Raw genomic sequence first — 16,557 nt, 5'->3', positions numbered from 1 at the left:
AGTTGAAACACTTTAGTAAAGTACTAACACATTGTAAAGAATGTTTTGACACTTTCAGAAAACATTTTCACCTCCTTTTATGGCTAAATTCTCTCCCATTTGGATGAATAGTTAAAAGTGAAGTGAAAGTTTGGTTTAATAGATCAAAGAATGGTTTGGGTTGGAAGAGACCTTAAAGATCTCGTCTTGTTCCAACCCCTTGCCATGGCAAGGACATCTTCCACTACGCCAGGTTGCTCCAACCTGCCCTTAGACACCCCCAGGGATGGGGCAGCCACAGCTTCTCTGGGCAACATGTGCCACCAGCCTCAAAACCAAGAATTTCTTCCCAATATCCAATTTGAACCCCCCCTCCTCCATTCCCCCTTGTCCAAGATAAGATGTCTTATGGTTTGAAAGCTGAAGGTAAAATATTAAAGCACCAAAATGTAAATGCTCTGGGGAGAAACATTGTCCCTTTTCATTCCCAATCTGACAATCATTTTCTCAAGAAAACAAAACCTCATTTCTAAGCAATGAAACACATGATTCAGTAAAAATATCATTTGCTTATTCTGGACGGCAAGGCAGCTGTATCCCCATGCAAAACCAGAGAAAAAGGGAGAAAATGTTTTTTTACTCACTTTCCTTTGTTAAACACTGAGAAGCTGATGTTGTGGGACCCTGGAGGAGAGAAAAGTATAGCATGCTTTATGGCAAAACATGAAGTGCATCCTACCAAACCTTGCCCAGGTATCCTGGGCCTGATTTTCCTCTTCCTTACAACAGTAAGGAAAGTGTATTTCATATATTTAACTCAGAATATCTTTTCCAAACAAGAAGCTTGTGCTCAAAGCCTCCACAAGAAATTAGAGGCTTCTTCAGAGCGTTTGGAAGTGAGGAGAAATGAATGGGATGCAACCTCCTAACAGAGAGAAAATACAGGGAAGCACCAAATTTATTCCTCCAACAAAGCAGTAAAGGGAAGGTCCATCACAGATAAGAAGGATTAAAGGAGTAAACTGAGCAAGGACCCCAGATCACACTGTTGCTGTCAGCAATGTCCACATCACACCATGGTTTCACTTCATGTTCTCCCAGGCTGTGCAGAGGACACAAAGTGGCTGTGTTGAAGGCTGGTAAGCCCTGATTTGAAGTTGCTTTTGTGGACTCAGGCCTGAGCCATATTCTTTGGAGACAGAACAGAAACTATCCTCTGGAGCTGCAGGAATGGCAGAAACCCACGATTTTTACCCCTTTTTCACCAACCTATGTGGTTTCCTTCCACCCGGCACTGCAGGGTCCCCAGTCCATCCTCTGCCCAAATGGGATAACTGTGGAGAGACAAAGGACTTTGCTGAGTCTTGGGAGCCAAAAGAGCAAAATACAGGGAGAATCATCTAAGCAATAGGTGTATAAGCCCACATCTTCTAAGATAGTCCTGCTTGGCTCCATTTAGAAACAAAGGAGAGAAACTGGCGAGATGGAAGAGGAACAACCCATCTTCCCACTGATGATTGAGAGTTCAACAGATTAGGAGGATGTCTCCCAGCAGCACAGTGCTCCAGCTTGGCCCCCTTAAACCTATTCCCAGAAGCTGAGCCTGTTGGTGACCTTCAGAACCCCCATTTGAAATAAAAAGCTGGGCAGGGACAAGTGTGGGCAAGGGGCAGAATGAACAGGAGGACTAAAGCACTGCCCCTCTATTTGCTCCTCTGCACGTCCCTAATGTGTAAGAAGGAGCAGGTAGAAATTAAACCAGATACAATGGCATTACATCAGCCTTCTGGAGTCGTGGAATGTTGGATGTACCATCATCAATTCACATTTTTGTTTAAGTTCTCCTCTTGGGAGCCAGGAAGAATTTTACACTGTGATAAGGGAGTCCAGTGAGGACCCCAGGAGCCTTAGCACAGACTTCCATGAGAGCAAGTTTTTCCCCCGGTTCCCTGTTAAAGTACCCTCCTCCTTTTCCAGGGCTCACAAGCACTATAAGAAGTGCACCACTCATAAAAGAAACGCTGCTGCAGAGCCCATGACTTTGTCCACAATTAACAGAGTGCAAGATTCAGCAACCTAAAGGGTCTCGTGCAACTTACAGAAGACAAGAGTATATGAACTCTCCCTGGAAGCATCCAAGACCAGGTTGGATGGGGCTTGGAGCAACCTGGGATAGTGGAAGGTGTCCCTGCCCATGGCAGGGGCTTGAAACTAAATTAACTTTCAGGCTCCTTCCAACCTAAACCATTCTGTGATTCTATTAATACCAATTAATGAACAGTGCTGGGACCCAGGCACCAGAGCCTGTCTGCCCATGCTGTTAAATCCTAAGAGCTACTCGCCAAATTTAGGCTCAGACTAGCTAATCTACCTTTAAAATTAGTGCCTATATAGGACTGAAGACAGTGCATTGACCAGGGTCAATAGGTAGCTTGGAAATGGCTACTTTGTTTTGGAGCTTAGAGAGTTGAACAGAACAGATGTGACCAGGGCAAGGAGTGTCATCTCCAGGCCAGAGAACAGCCCCTGGCCCTGTCAGGCTGTGGCTGGAGCCACAGAGAACCAGCAGCCCTAACTCACCCCACCACAGATCCTATGGTCAGCTTCCCCAGGGTCTCTCTCCACCTCAAGCCAAAGCAGAAGAGTTTCTCCAAAAGCCATGAATTAATTTATTTTTTTGTGCACGAGCTGTGTTGCGCCCTTGCACCAAGATAAACAAAAAATAAGTGAAGAACTGACATGCTTCCAGCTTGTCTGTCAGCAAAAGAGCAGAGACTGGTCCATCCATCACCTTCTGCTGTAAGGATAGCTGGCCTGGGCAAAAAATAAACAGGAAAAAAATGAGACATAGAGCAACATGGAACTCCACAGATAAAAACCTTATCCCGTTAAAATCAGCAGCCAAGATTTTCAAATAGGACAGGAATTTCCCCTCACTTTTATATAGCATTTATTAATCTTTTATCTCTTCACCTGCAAAGTGTATTTCCCAAATACTGCACCTCTGTAAAGATCATGAGTGGCAGGAACATCTTGGACACAGCTCTGAATGACCTGATAACTCCTCCCTGTAGGCAAGCCTGAGCTCCAAGAGGGCTGTACTTGACCTTACCTTCCAGAAGCAGCAGGCAGCCTCCCTTACAGCAGGTAATTCAAGATGCAGCTCAGCTATTTCTTTATTTCTTTGAGGAAAAACACTACAATCTCTGCCAGGAATCACCCAAGCTCCTAATAGCAAATTTAAATATCCCCACCTTAAAGAACCAACATGGAACAACTTCAGCTGAAGAGAAGGAATCAGGCAGGAGGAATAAATTCAGAGTAACTAGCAGAAGAAGCAAACGTTGTCAATTCTTTGAGAATGAAGAGGCAATCATGGGAAATATGTAATTAAAACCTGTTATACAAACACTCTGTGATGACCCATCCTTCAGAGTGTAGTTTTCTGTGACCAATACTTCAGAGTGCAGTTTTATGAGGTTTAAATAGAAGACTTTTCTTTTATTAATGCAGGTGGCTGATAGTGAGAACCTTTCCTTTTAAGGAAGACTATAAAAAAATTCAGTGCTGCCAAACGTATGTTCATCATCACTGGACCATTGAATCCCACACAAAGCATGGAAAAGGGGGCAGAACACCCTTGAAAGTATAAAAACCATTCTCCTTTTTTGCTCCAAATCCCAAATCAGCATGACTGAAGGACAGACTGCTCTGGTCAAGTCCAAGTCCCCACCTGGTACGTATTTCCTAACACACCAAAAATGGGCAAATTATTCATGTGAAGCTCCAAAGGGAACCTGTCTGGAATGCTGAGATTTTGAGGCCATTTCCTTTTGGTGAGGTTAAGCTGTAAATGAGTAATCCAGCAGTGGAGCATGAGGCACGTCCAGCCTGCAGTCACACAGAGCAGCCTTTCTTCCCACCGAGCAAAGGTTTCACCAGAGGCAGGTAAAACAATAATTACTATCAAACAAAGGATGCTGATGTGCAGCAGTGCAGGGCTGAGAAGTGGGTGCAGCTGGAATGGCAGGAATCTGCACTGGAGTTTCATTCATGCTGGCAGAGAATTTAATTAATTAGCAAGGGACATTTCCATCTGGCTTGAGAAGTCGTTAAAAAGCATCCATTGGTTAAATATCTGCTGCTGCAATTAAAATTTCTAACTAGTGGGAATACACACCTTTCCTGGATTCTGAAATGGTCCTGAAAATGCCAGCACAGTGACTATGGGTTAATAGTTTTTCTATAAAATACTCACCTGGGCTTAATTCTTCACTGCCACTGACACAAGTGCAAGGAAATAATAAATTAGTACTTGATAACCTATCCATACATATGGAAAAAGATATGATATGCACCAGGACAGTGTTGATGCTCACTTTGGATTTGCTGTTCTTAAAGGGCTGCTGTCCTGAAGTGAGTTTCTTAAATCTATCTGCTTTTCTCTGTTGCATGTTATCACAGAACAAAAAAAATTCAGAAATCAAACCTTTGAAAACAAGGAAATACCCAGAGAGGGTTTAAAGCAGTGGAAAACAAAGCCTTTTGTCTCAAAATACTTCTCCTTTGTCTTCTGTCTCACTAGAGCATCTGCTTCAAACTAATAGTTTTTTCTAAGAAATGCAAATGGGAAGGGAAAATTTATTTAACTTTTCGATTCTGACATTATTTTAATTAGTTAAATTTTAATTTGCTAGCCAAAATAAAATCTACAGCAACCAGCTGCAATTACAGTACAATTCACACTGAGCTGTGATTGACTGTGCTGCCAGTAAACAAACCAACCAGCTTAATGGACCAGTTGCAATTAGATTAACAAAGTTTGCTGGAGCCCAACTCATGAGCTGCAATAAACCACAAAGGAAGTAAATGGCAATTCTGGGCCAACTGGTTGCAATTTATTGCTGTCGAGGAGGCTGATGGAAGAAATGCCAATTTACAGGGACTGGGGCAGACACTGCCTGTAGATAATTACCCATCAATATAATCTGTGTTGAAGTCGAAGGTCTCATATCTTCCAGCGATTGTCTTCCCATAAATCTGTATTAAATTTCCTGTTCAAAAAGGAAATGGAAATTGAAGAGAGCCTTTTAAAAGCAGAGAACTTATTTGCAGATTCTATGAGCTGAGCAAGAGGAATCCTTGGTCTTTGTGAATTTTACAGAGGTGCCTGCACTGATGACTACTCTCACCTTCTACCATGGCTCGAGAGACTTCAGACTTATTCGTTTTTCCCAAAACACAAGTTTTTGTTTCCCACCAAAAAAAGTCCATTCCCGATTTTTTAGCAGGTCTCCTGTATTTGCACTGAAAAGATGTTTTCCTCAACTCCTTTGATAACTAAACACCACATTCTAACCCGATTCCACTGTAGGACCTCAGGAGACAATCAAATTGACATCACTTGGACATTAGACAGGGTGAAGGTCTAAAGGAGGAACTCAGCATATCTGTGGCCAGTATTGAATCACTCTCGACACTCCACTGACCACACTGTGGGAGAGCTTCATTCAGTCACCTGCACAGGAGTGTCTTACATCAGTTGTGACACCCTGTCAAACACCTTTAGGAATAGATATTAGGAAGAAATTCTTCCCTGTGAGGGTGGTGAGGTCCTGGCACAGGTTGCTCAGAGAAGCTGTGGCTGCCCCATCCCTGGGAATGTCCAAGGCCGGGTTGGACGGGGCTTGGAGCAACTTGGGATAGTGGGAGGTGTCCATGCCCATAACTGGGGATTGGAAAGAGACCTGCATTAAGGCCCTTTCCAATCCAATTCTATCTGATCCTATCCTTCCACTGTGGTTCCAGAAGGGAATAAGAGTTCCTAGTCCTGCCTCCACCTGCTCCATGCAGGTCTTTCATGCTCCAAGACATCTGAAATAGCACTAGACAGTGTTGTTCTCATGCTCTTCACTGACCACATTGGGAGGTCAAACATCCAGCTAACAGACAGAAATCTCCATAAAGACACTCTAAAGCAAGGCATGAGAATCTAGAGCTGAACTACATCTGAAAATAATTGCAAATAAAGGATTGCTTTAGATTTAGGAGCATCTCTGTGATCTCATCATAAAAGTGTCTCTCTGCATTCTTAAGAGACCAAAATGTTTTGATTAATCTTTACTTTGTACATCAAACTTTCCATTTTCTCTAAAGAAATCTGAAAGTACAAAAATTAATAGAAATAGGGAAAAAACCCTTCCATATGCCAGTTAATTGTTCAGACCAAAAACATTGAATGTCTTCTCACAAAACTTTAAAGTCTGATCTAAAGCCCCATTAACCAAAAGGTCTGTATGGTATTGCAATACAAACACCTAACAGCTAATTCTTCTTAAAACTACTCCTAAATAAACAAGGTATGATGACTCAAGAGTTGGGATGGATTAGACTTATCAATCTACAGAACAACATCATTCTACTCAGGAGCCAAGTACCAAATAACTTGGTCACTGTTTGTTCCCCACTTTTGTACCCAGTGCTGCAGACTCTCCCCCCTCGGACAAACCCATTTTCCTGTCCAGAATGAGCTTAGACATTAAAATCTGGTGGAGCCCATTTTATTCCCAGCAGGACAGACCTCTCCTAAGGAGGAAGACAGTATGGAACATCAAATAATGGTTTAAGTGGGCTCCAGCATAAAGAAAGGTCCCATACCTGGGATGCCAGATGGTGGATTGATTTGGTAAACCACGGGTGTCTGCTCAGCAGAGAACTGCAAAGAGAAATTTGTAGTTAAATGGAAGTTATTTTCAGCGCATTGCAACATGATCTGATGGTGCATCACTCACAACACAGCTGGCAACTGCATTTCAGAGACCTCCACTTCAGATCTGATCTTTGAAGCAGAGTCCTGCTCCAGGAAGAGAGTAAGGAGAAATAGTCCCTTCTTACCCCACCTCCACTCAGAGTATGGGTTACTGCTATTTTTACATCCTCTTTTGTGCCCAAATTGCCCACCCTGGCTTGAGTGAATGCCAGAAGACACACTTTAATACACTATAAAGTTTCCAAGTCATACTTTATCTAAAGTTAGAACCTGTATTTTATCCTGCATTATGGCACCATTTTTCTTCACAAGAGTATGTACTTAAAAAGTATTTCTTTATCACAGAAGTTGAATACTTCAGCCATCCTTTAGCAAGTCTTTTTGGTACCCTAAAGCAGTGGAGCAATGAAAGAGCTTGTATTGGCCCATCTTAATGTAGTATAATAGTACAACAGATATGTCTTTGGGAAAGAACTACCTTGGACTCTTAGGGAAAAAAGCCCTGAAGATTGAGTCCAACCATTAATCTAACAGTGCCAAATCCACTAAACCATGTCCCCAAGTACCACATCTACACATCTTCTAAATCCCTCCAGGAATGGTGACTCCCCAACTTCCCTGACAATCATTTTAGGTAAGAAATTTTAGTTAATATTCAATTTAATCCTCCCCTGGTGCAACTTGAGGCAATTTCCTTGTCCTGTGTCTTGTAAATTGGGAGAGGAGCCCAAACCCCACCTGGCTCCAACCTCCTTTCAGGGAGTTGGAGAGAGTAAGAAGATTCCCCCTTAGCCTCCTTTTCTCCAGGCTAAGCCCCCTCAGCTCCCTCAGTTACTCATCATTAGACTTGTGCTCCAGGTCCTTCCATTGCCCTTTTTTTTTGGATATGTTCATCTATGATCCCTGGCACTTAGAGATGCTGCTGACAGCCCAATAAATAGCACGACAAACCTCATTTGCTAAATCAAATCGAAGACACCATTGCATTATTGTGGTTTTTTTCCAAGCTTTCCTTAAACCATTCCCTTTCAGAGCTCACTCTCTGCCTTCTCTCCTCCTCATGGTCATGTTAAAAATGAATGAGTAGCCACCAACTCCCTCCAGCAATGGCCACTTCTGGGAAGCAAAGGCAACATCACACCATACCCCAGGCTAGAGCTGATGTGGAAAAAGAAGCCAAAACCAGCATGAAGCTGGGGCCACTGGCTGACACAAGTCTTCTGAGCTGCTCAGACTTGTTGCTGCCTGCAGCGGCCTTTTTCAGCCTAATGTGGAGGCAAAATTAATTTTTAATTCTCATAGCTCCCAGGTCCCAGTCCCAAAACAAAGAGACACACTGTGTTTTATTTAGCTTGGAATGTGCCTCATTAACAGCATCCCCTGGTGATTTTTCATCAACTCTCTAAGCCAGCTGAAACACCCGATGACTCTTCAGCTTTAATGTGCAATTTTCTGAGAATGCTGGGCTCTCCTGCTCGATACTCACAGTCAGCTCAGAGGTGGGATGTGACTTTCAAACACAACAGGCCTCATCCAAAAACACACAATCATGGTTAAGGATTCTGTCCTGTGTGAGACCATGGAATGGTTTGGGTTGGAAGGGACCTTAAAGATTATCTCATTCCAACCCCCAGCCATGGGCAGGGACACCTTCCACTACCCCAGGTTGCTCAGAGCCCCAATCTAACCTGCCCTTAGACAATTCCAGGGATGGGGCAGCCACAGCTTCTCTGGGCAACCTGTGCCAGGGCCACACCACCCTCATAGCCAAGAAGTTCTTCCTAATATCTAATCTAAACCTATGCTCTTTCAGTTTGAACCCATTCCCCCTTGTTCTGTCTCTAACCCGCCCTTGTAGATAGTCTCTCTCCATCTTTCTTGTAGGTTCCCTCCAGGTACTGGGAGACCACAATTAGGTCACTCCAAAGCCTTTTCTTTTCAAGGTTGAACAATTCAAATTCTCTCAACCTTTCCTCATTGCAGAGGTGTTCCATCCCTCTGCTTAACTTGGCAGCCTCCTCTGGACTCGCTCCAACAGGTCGATGTCCTTCCTGTGCTGGGGACCCCAGATTTTGACGCCATTGTCATAAACTAGTCTAATACCACCATACTCCAAAACCTCCTTAGACAGTGTGTTTTGACACTGAGAACCAAAGGGGAAATCCTGGTTGGAGGAGGAGTAACAGGTATGAAATCACAACTGAGGTCTGAGCTCTCCAAATCATGCTCATCTTAGGTGGAGAGCTGCCCTAGATGTGAATAGATTTCCATTCCTGCAACCAGCTGTCCCCACGGTCACCTGTCAGTGGCCACCCTGCAGCTTGCAGGGCAACATCAAAAGATACCAGCCCTGGGTCTTCTGACACAACAGGATCTTCTAAATATGTGGTTTAAGGGCAGAGATAAATTAACCTAGACCCAGATTTTTCATTCAGAAAGGCCTCTCAGGCGACCTGGTCTACCCAGTGCCACTGATGAGAACCTTGATGTATCAAGTTTTAAAGGGCAGAAGGAGCATCCCAGCTTCTTGTCCTGACATGCAACCAGATCTACAGCATATGAGAGAGAAGAGAATCACGACCAGCACGTTAAGGGAAGTGACTCCCTCTCTACTCTACTCTCATGAGACCCCACCTGGAGCACCACATCATACTCTGGGACTCCAATATAAGGAGGACATGGAGCTGCTGGAGCGAATCCAGAGGAGGCCATGAAAATGCTCCAAGGGCTGGAGCCTCTCTGTTCTGGAGACAGGCTGGGAGAGCTGGGGGCATTCAGTCTGGAGAAGAGAAAGATCCAGGGAGACTTTAGAGCCCCTTCCAGTACCTAAAGGAGCTCCAAGAGAACTGGAGAGGGACTTTGGACAAAGTCCTGGAGTAACAGGACAAGAAGGAATGGCTTCAAACTGAAAAAAAAGATAAATTTAGACTAGATATAAACAGGAAATTTTTTACTGTGAGGGTGGTGAGACCCTGGAACAGGTTACCCAGAGAAGCTGTGGCTGCCCCATCCCTGGAAGTGTTCAAGGCCAGGTTGGAGGAGACTTGAAGCAACCTGGGGTAGTGGAAGGTGTCCCTGCCCATGGTAGGAATGATCCTTAAAGATGGTCTTTAATGTCCCTTCCAACACTAACCATTCTATGATTTAATTATTTGAATATATTCCCTGTGACACAAGTCTGCAGTTTGACTCCCATCAATACCTTGAATCCTTATAATCACTTCTGTATTTGTTATCTGATTACCTTGAAAGAATAATTCTCTTTCTCCAGCCCAGTCAGGTTGTTAATCACACATCCCTTAAAGATCACCTCCACATAGTACAAACCCTCCTGGGGTGAAGACCTAGGTGGAAGAGAATGTGTTATATTGTATTATTTTTATATTCTTTATGTTAATTTTTTTGGAAATGCGAGGTCCTTCACAGGGTCTCTATTCCTACCAGACCCAATGGGGCTTCAATAGAGCAAAGCAAATTTATACTATCAACCCAAACTTCACACATATGAACCCAAACTCTAAAACAACAATTTAAAAGAAATGTGGAGGCACAGCAAGAAATCACAGTTAAGTGCAGAAGGTGACAGGACCACATCAGAACTCTACCCAAATTATATGTTAATGCAAAACACAAACGTTCATCAGACATGCACGAACGATAATTGGTATTCATTAGTAATGAAATGACCCAGGGCTGCCTAGATCTGCAGGGCATCTTGATCCTGGTCGGTAAATTAATGCTGCATCCTTAATGCACACAGTTTCTCAGCACAGTTAATTCTCAGAATTAACTCCCAGCCAAATTACAGCAGCAAGAGATGAATGAGCCCCATTAGGGTCCCTCCTACAGCCTCCAGACACCCCAGTCTTCCAGTCAAACAACCCTTTTTTAAAGTTATGAGAGGACAAAAAACAGGCACCTTAGACTGCCCAGCTGATGCTTGAAACCATATTTATTTCCTGCTCTACTCATAACCTCTCCCTATGATCTCAAATAGGCTAAGGATACCAAACACTGGTAAAATCTCCACTAGGATTTTCTTAATTGTTTTGCATCTGAGAATTAGATGTCTACAAACCTTTGAAGGTCTGAGTCTAGACTGTCCCAGAAGCCTCAACAAGACCCTCATGCTAAATAGCCTCGTGCTTCCTTAAGTTGAAACAAGAATAAATGCAGCATAGTTTAGGAGATGCTCAGGTGTGGGCACTGTAGGACAAAAAGGAATTCTTTCAACTCCTAAACTGCCTGTACAGACACTGAAAGAAAATGAGTATCCTACCAGACAAACATCAAGGTCTCACTCACAGTACAGTCATGGATCATACCTTGTTCTGCATCTTATAGTGGGTAAGTCAAAATACAGAGGAGAGACATCACAGAGCAGCCTGGGCAGGTCTGGATTCACCAGGGACACCTCCAGCTGGGACACACTGGCTGGAGAGACAGATTCTATCTTGTGGGATGCTGAGCCTAAGTAATAAAATCAATCAGAAGAGCTCTGTGAGGATAGGATCACTCATATTAAGACACATGATAAATATTTTTCAATATGCAACCCAGCTTCTCTATGAATAATGTTTAGAGCCCTCAATCAGGCTTTTTAAAATCATGCTTGTGTGATTTTATGTTGTTGTGGTTTAACCCCAGCCAAGAACTCAGCCCCACACAGCCACTCCCTCACCTTCCCCCTAATGGGACAAGGGAGAAAACTGGAAGGGTAGAAAAGAGAAAAGTTATGGGTTGAGGTAAAAACAGTTTAATAATTAAAAAGAAAAAATAATAAATTGTAAGGAAAATTTAAAAAAGTAACAAAGAGAGAAGAAAATAAACCCCAAAATGGCAATTAATGTAAATGAAAACAATCGCTTACCACAAACTGACCAATGCCCAAACAGTCCCTGATCTTCAGAAAGTTTTATCTGAGCATGAACCACCATGTTTAACTTTTGTAGCATAGTCAAACACAACAAGAAATGCAGAAGGCTCACACACAACTCTTCCTTTGCACCATCTTCACAGATGGTTCCCAACCCAGACTCACTTTAAACGACAACAGTGGTTTCATGGTTTGCAGCAAACTATACATTTCCTCGTGATTCCAGGAAGGTTTTTCCCCTTCTCCCAAGGCCTGTCTGTTTCACCCCAACAAAAAAACCAAACTCTGCCTGAACTGATTTCCCAGCTCTGCCTTCACACAGTGCTGTTGGGGAAACATCTCCCTTGACTCATTTAGTTGGAAAAGACCTTTAAGATCACTGAGTTCAACTGTTCCCCCAGCACTGCCAAGTCTACCACTAAAACATGTCCTCAAGTGCTACATCCACACATCTTTTAAAACCCCCTGATGACTCTACCCCTGCCCTGGGTAGCCAGTGCCCAGGCTTAACAATCCTTTCCATGAAGAAAATTTCCTAATATCCATTATAAATCTCCTCTGGCACAACTTGAGGCCCTTTCCTCTTGTCCTGTCCTTGTCACCTGGGAGAAAAAGATCTACCCCCGTGCTTCAATCTCCTTTCAGGGAGTTGTAAAGACCTGAGCTTCCTTTCTTCCCTTCATTTCATCATCTCTCTGGGAATGCACAAAAAGTCTAATACCATTCATTGTTGTTATAAATGATTGAGAGTCAGAATTTGAGCAGCTAAACCAAATATGCAGCCTGTTAAAAGACCAGCTTTTCTCCAAGTGAATCAATATTTATCACTGTGGAAAAACAAATCCTAGCTTTCTACAACTGATTTTGGGCCCAAATGAGTATGACTTCTCAATTTCTGAGATTTATATTCAGGACTCATGTTTATCATTAGTGTTTTTAAAGCTCCAGCACTACAGGACCTACGAAGGGAGGAGATTTTCAGCTCTCCTTCAAAAAAAAAGGATGGCTGAGAAGAAATTTCTAGCTCCACATCTGCAAAAACAAGGTAAAAAATTTGACTTCTCTTGCTTAGGAAAATACCTTCAGTCATAGCTTATGAAGTGATAAGCTGATTTCATGTTATGAGTGTCACAGCCCACGGCTCTGTTGCTTAGGGTTTGTCACTCCAGCCACTAATCTCACAATGGAGCTGATTCTCTGTTACTTTTACACCCCTGGAAGTGCTCAAGGTCAGGTTGGAGCAACCTGGTCTAGTGGAAAGTGTCTCTGCCCACGGCAGGGGTTTGGAATGAGATGAAATTTAAGGACCCCTCCAAACCAAATTTTATAATTCTACTTTGACATATACTTCCTAGGAATTTAAAACTCACCATCCAGAGGAATGGTAATCCAGGTTCCTCCAGCAACACTGCCCTCATGGGGCTCGATGAGTGATCCCGTAGCTGCCACTGCAAAAACAACCCATCAGGCTGAAGGGTCATGTAAACATCCAAAATACATCGTTCAGCATTAGACACACTGGTCTGAGAGCTGCCCTCCTGTAATTCCACCCTTCTTCTCATTTCTTCTTCTCAGGCATCCAAATTAGTCATATTGCCCATCCTTTATCCCTCCAGCCATGTCCCCCATTTAATAGTCCTGCTTCCCCTCAGTGGGGTTTTAGTGCCTTCAGGACTTGGTGCACCAAGCTGCAGCTTGAGCCTCCTGTCCTCCTCAAGAATTAAAATAAAGATGATAAACCTCATGTTTACTAATCCAGCTCTCAAAGAAATATGTTTCCTGACTTCTGTGCACTAGGCTGCCCACAAAATACAACCACTTCTGGCTCCACAACAGCCTGCCCAACTCTTTCTTTCTGAAGGCCTCAGGAAAGACATACAGACCTGGAAAGGAACTCCTGCTTCACAGTGTTAAGTCTCCTATAGCTTGCTATGCCCATGCCTTTCATAAAGGCATCAAATTCCTGAGATAATTTAGGACTTATTTTGGGTACCCTCATTCTCTGAAGCTAAGAGATGAACCAGTGGTTGGCTTTTTTTTTTTCTGTAGCCACTGACCAGAATTTTCCAGAAGTCATTTTACAGGGATATCTAGTTTGCAGATTAAATTTTAGGGGGTTTCCAACCTCTTAGCTCTGTCTGGATGCAATCTCAAACATCACTATTAGTCACTGAAGCCCAATATTGAACACCCTTGTATCATGAACAGCCTTAATATCAACATGCAAACAGTGGCATATGTATCATCAAGTGAATCAAAACCAATAGATACGATATGAACTCAGGTAGAACACAGAAAATTAAAAATTAATTTAAAAATCTACACTGTCTATGGAAATAATGCCATGAAAAAAAACTGATAAGGTGGATAATGTCTGGTATGTTGCATATATCCCATAATATTCAACACCTTTTAGAGATGCTTATCCATGTCAGGATGCAGTTAATCTGTATCTAATCTACTGGCACTGGATTTTCCTGCTGTTTTATGACCAGGGTGGTTGGAAACATCACCTCTCCATCACCCACCTGCCAAGAATATCAGCCCAGCGCTCAGAAAGGATGTTCTCCAAAGGTTCATCTTGAACACTGAATGGAGAATTCATGAGGGTCTGGCTCCAGAATCATGGTTTGGGGTCTTAGGACCTTCCCTGTAATGTTAAAACAAACCTCACATGAATTCTTTTTTCACAGTGCAAACCTGTGGGAGCAACTGCTGTGAACTGTTCTAATAATTAAATAAAATAAACATTCGAGTACTTGTAAACCAGGTCTTACTTGCTGTCATAGCCAGACACATCCCACATTCCCTTTATAAAGTCCATGTCAGGGACTGTTCTACCACTTAAAGACAGACCATTAACTTCTGCTGCCCTCATCCTGGGTTTTGTACTAGTATGAAAAAAAACCACCGGGTGAATTGATTTAGCCACATTTTTATATCACAAAACTATTTGGGTTGGAAGAGACATTAAAGATCATTTCATTCCAACGTCCCTGCCATGGGCAGGGACATCTTCCACCAGACCAGGTTGCTCCAAGCCCATCCAACCTGGCCTTGAACACTCCCAGGGATGGGGCATACTTCTCCTCTATTACTATTACCATAAACATAGTTTTAATATAATCCATATAATATACATCATTGTCATGAAATCTCAAACAAAAAGTCTCCTCAGAGCTGCTGGGTAAGAGCAGGGCTGCACGGGGATGAGCAGTGGAAGAAGGGTGGGATGGCACCCTAGCAAAGATGCAACGGGAGAGTGACACTCTCATAGGTGAGATTCGGGCAGAAGCTTACATTAGAGCTATGAGAAAAAAACTGCCACCATAAAGCAACTTCCAAACTTCTATTATTATACCACAAGACCTACTGTAACTACTCTCACTATATTTCTTGCATATTTTAACATCCTGCAATGGTCAGGGGTCAGAGTCCAGAGCCCTGGCACAAGTGAATGCTGTATTTCAAAGCAAGTGCATAAAATATCATTTATATTTAATTTTATTTTATTATTCTTATTATGTCTTTTGCTGGTATTAGTTACCTTAATCAATTTGTTCTTCTTTCATTCCTCCAGTGAATGAAGTGCAGTAGCTCCAGTATCAGCACAACTGCTCCATCCCTTTGATGCCAGCTCTACCACAATTTTTGGGCTGAGGTTGTGTTACACACTTGGTTCAGAGCTGAAACCCACCAGACAAGTTCCTCAAAAGGCTCAAATCCCGTCACAGACAGCTCAGAGCCGTCCACTGAGTGTGCTTAATCATTAACCTAAGCTGCTTGCTGCTATTAACTGTTTTGTTCCAAAACTGTAATTACCATAACAAGGATAATCTGGAATTGTTCTTCCATTGGTGCGTTACTAGATCCTCCAATAGGAGGACAGTGAATCCACTTCATCCTCTTTTTTCCCCTTCAATGTGACATAAAAACTGTTGGAATGGTTTCTTGATATGCCAATATTCAATCTAGGACTGACTTTCACAGCAAGTGGACTTCAAGGTTCCCTTATATATTCTTAATTAATTTTTTCCATGGCATTCCCAAAACTGTTGGCATTTGGTGGGAATGCCCAAAGGGTGTTTAGATCCCTTACCGCATCTCAAGTACCTACTTCCCTGCAGATCCTTTACCATCCACTGTGGAAAAGAGGGCAGTGGACTTACACAGGGTTATCTCTCACCCCATGGAGAGACTGGGCTGCAGGGAAGACCCAACTCAGCCCACCTCAGACACTGAATAGTATCTCTACTCCCACCTCTGCCCAGATGGATTTTGTTGGAGTCACCAGATGGGTTGCTGAGCCCCTGCACTTCCATGGATGTCTTCATGGAAGTTTCCACTGCAATTCGGAGGAAGCTCTCAAAACCCGCAGCATAACTGAAGTTTAATGAGTTACCACGAACCAAACAACAGTAGCACATATTCATCCTCTTACCTCATCCCCAAAGAGAGGTGAAACAGGATTGCTTGTTCTTCCTCAACCTCGATTCAGAGACACAGTGGCACGAAGTCACGGGCAATCAACCCCCAGTTGCTCTGGAGCTCTGCCCAGCAGTGGAACCAGTTGTGTGTGGTTTATTCTTCGGCCGAGCCCCAATGTCTCAGCTACATGTGGCCAATGATTACAGGAACCCAATGCAAGTTAACCCCATCCTGCTCAGTAATCTACACTCAGTTTACTTATTAGCTGGGATTACAGTGGAAACATGATCAGAAGAAAGAGTGAACTCGAGGGAATTCTCAAACAAAAAGGTAGTGCCAAAGAAGGGACAGTTCAAAGATGACAAGTTAAACACAACAAAGAAAGCCAGATGCTGGTAACAGGGTCCACTGACAGAACTAAATGAGAGGATGGACCAGGTCCAGGATCCCTCTGGGGCAACCTTTCAGGAGCAAGAGGAGACAGGGCTGGAGGCTTGACTTCAAC

General features: G+C 43.1%; 1 protein-coding gene across 5 annotated transcripts in view; it reads right to left on the bottom strand.

The window, feature by feature from the left end:
- Nucleotides 1-16,175, bottom strand: part of PKHD1 (PKHD1, fibrocystin/polyductin) — a 254,701-nt gene extending 238,526 nt beyond the window's left edge. For 4 of the 5 annotated variants that reach the window (XR_003532415.1, XR_003532416.1, XM_027672672.1 and 1 more), the window contains exons 1-10: nt 15,172-15,350; nt 14,153-14,274; nt 12,995-13,072; nt 11,074-11,218; nt 9,993-10,092; nt 6,637-6,694; nt 4,955-5,033; nt 2,719-2,793; nt 1,249-1,313; nt 624-663 (exon numbers count right to left, since the gene is read on the bottom strand). Coding sequence is in view for 3 of the 5 variants with exons in the window: in XM_027672672.1 (XP_027528473.1) it covers nt 624-663; nt 1,249-1,313; nt 2,719-2,793; nt 4,955-5,033; nt 6,637-6,694; nt 9,993-10,092; nt 11,074-11,218; nt 12,995-13,072; nt 14,153-14,204 (692 nt within the window). In the remaining 2 variants the exon portion in view is untranslated. Of the gene's footprint in view, nt 1-623; nt 664-1,248; nt 1,314-2,718; nt 2,794-4,954; nt 5,034-6,636; nt 6,695-9,992; nt 10,093-11,073; nt 11,219-12,994; nt 13,073-14,152; nt 14,275-15,171; nt 15,351-16,065 lie in introns of those variants that run through there. The other variant, XM_027672673.1, reaches the window with a different exon arrangement.
- Between the last annotated feature and the right edge of the window lie 382 nt (nt 16,176-16,557).

The sequence above is a fragment of the Neopelma chrysocephalum genome, unplaced genomic scaffold (assembly GCF_003984885.1).
Source record: "Neopelma chrysocephalum unplaced genomic scaffold, ASM398488v2 Primary Assembly neopelma1_97517, whole genome shotgun sequence".
NCBI classification, from domain to species: domain Eukaryota; kingdom Metazoa; phylum Chordata; class Aves; order Passeriformes; family Pipridae; genus Neopelma; species Neopelma chrysocephalum.
Note: the sequence above shows the minus strand (reverse complement) of the source record. Positions and strands in the feature narration are given on the sequence as shown.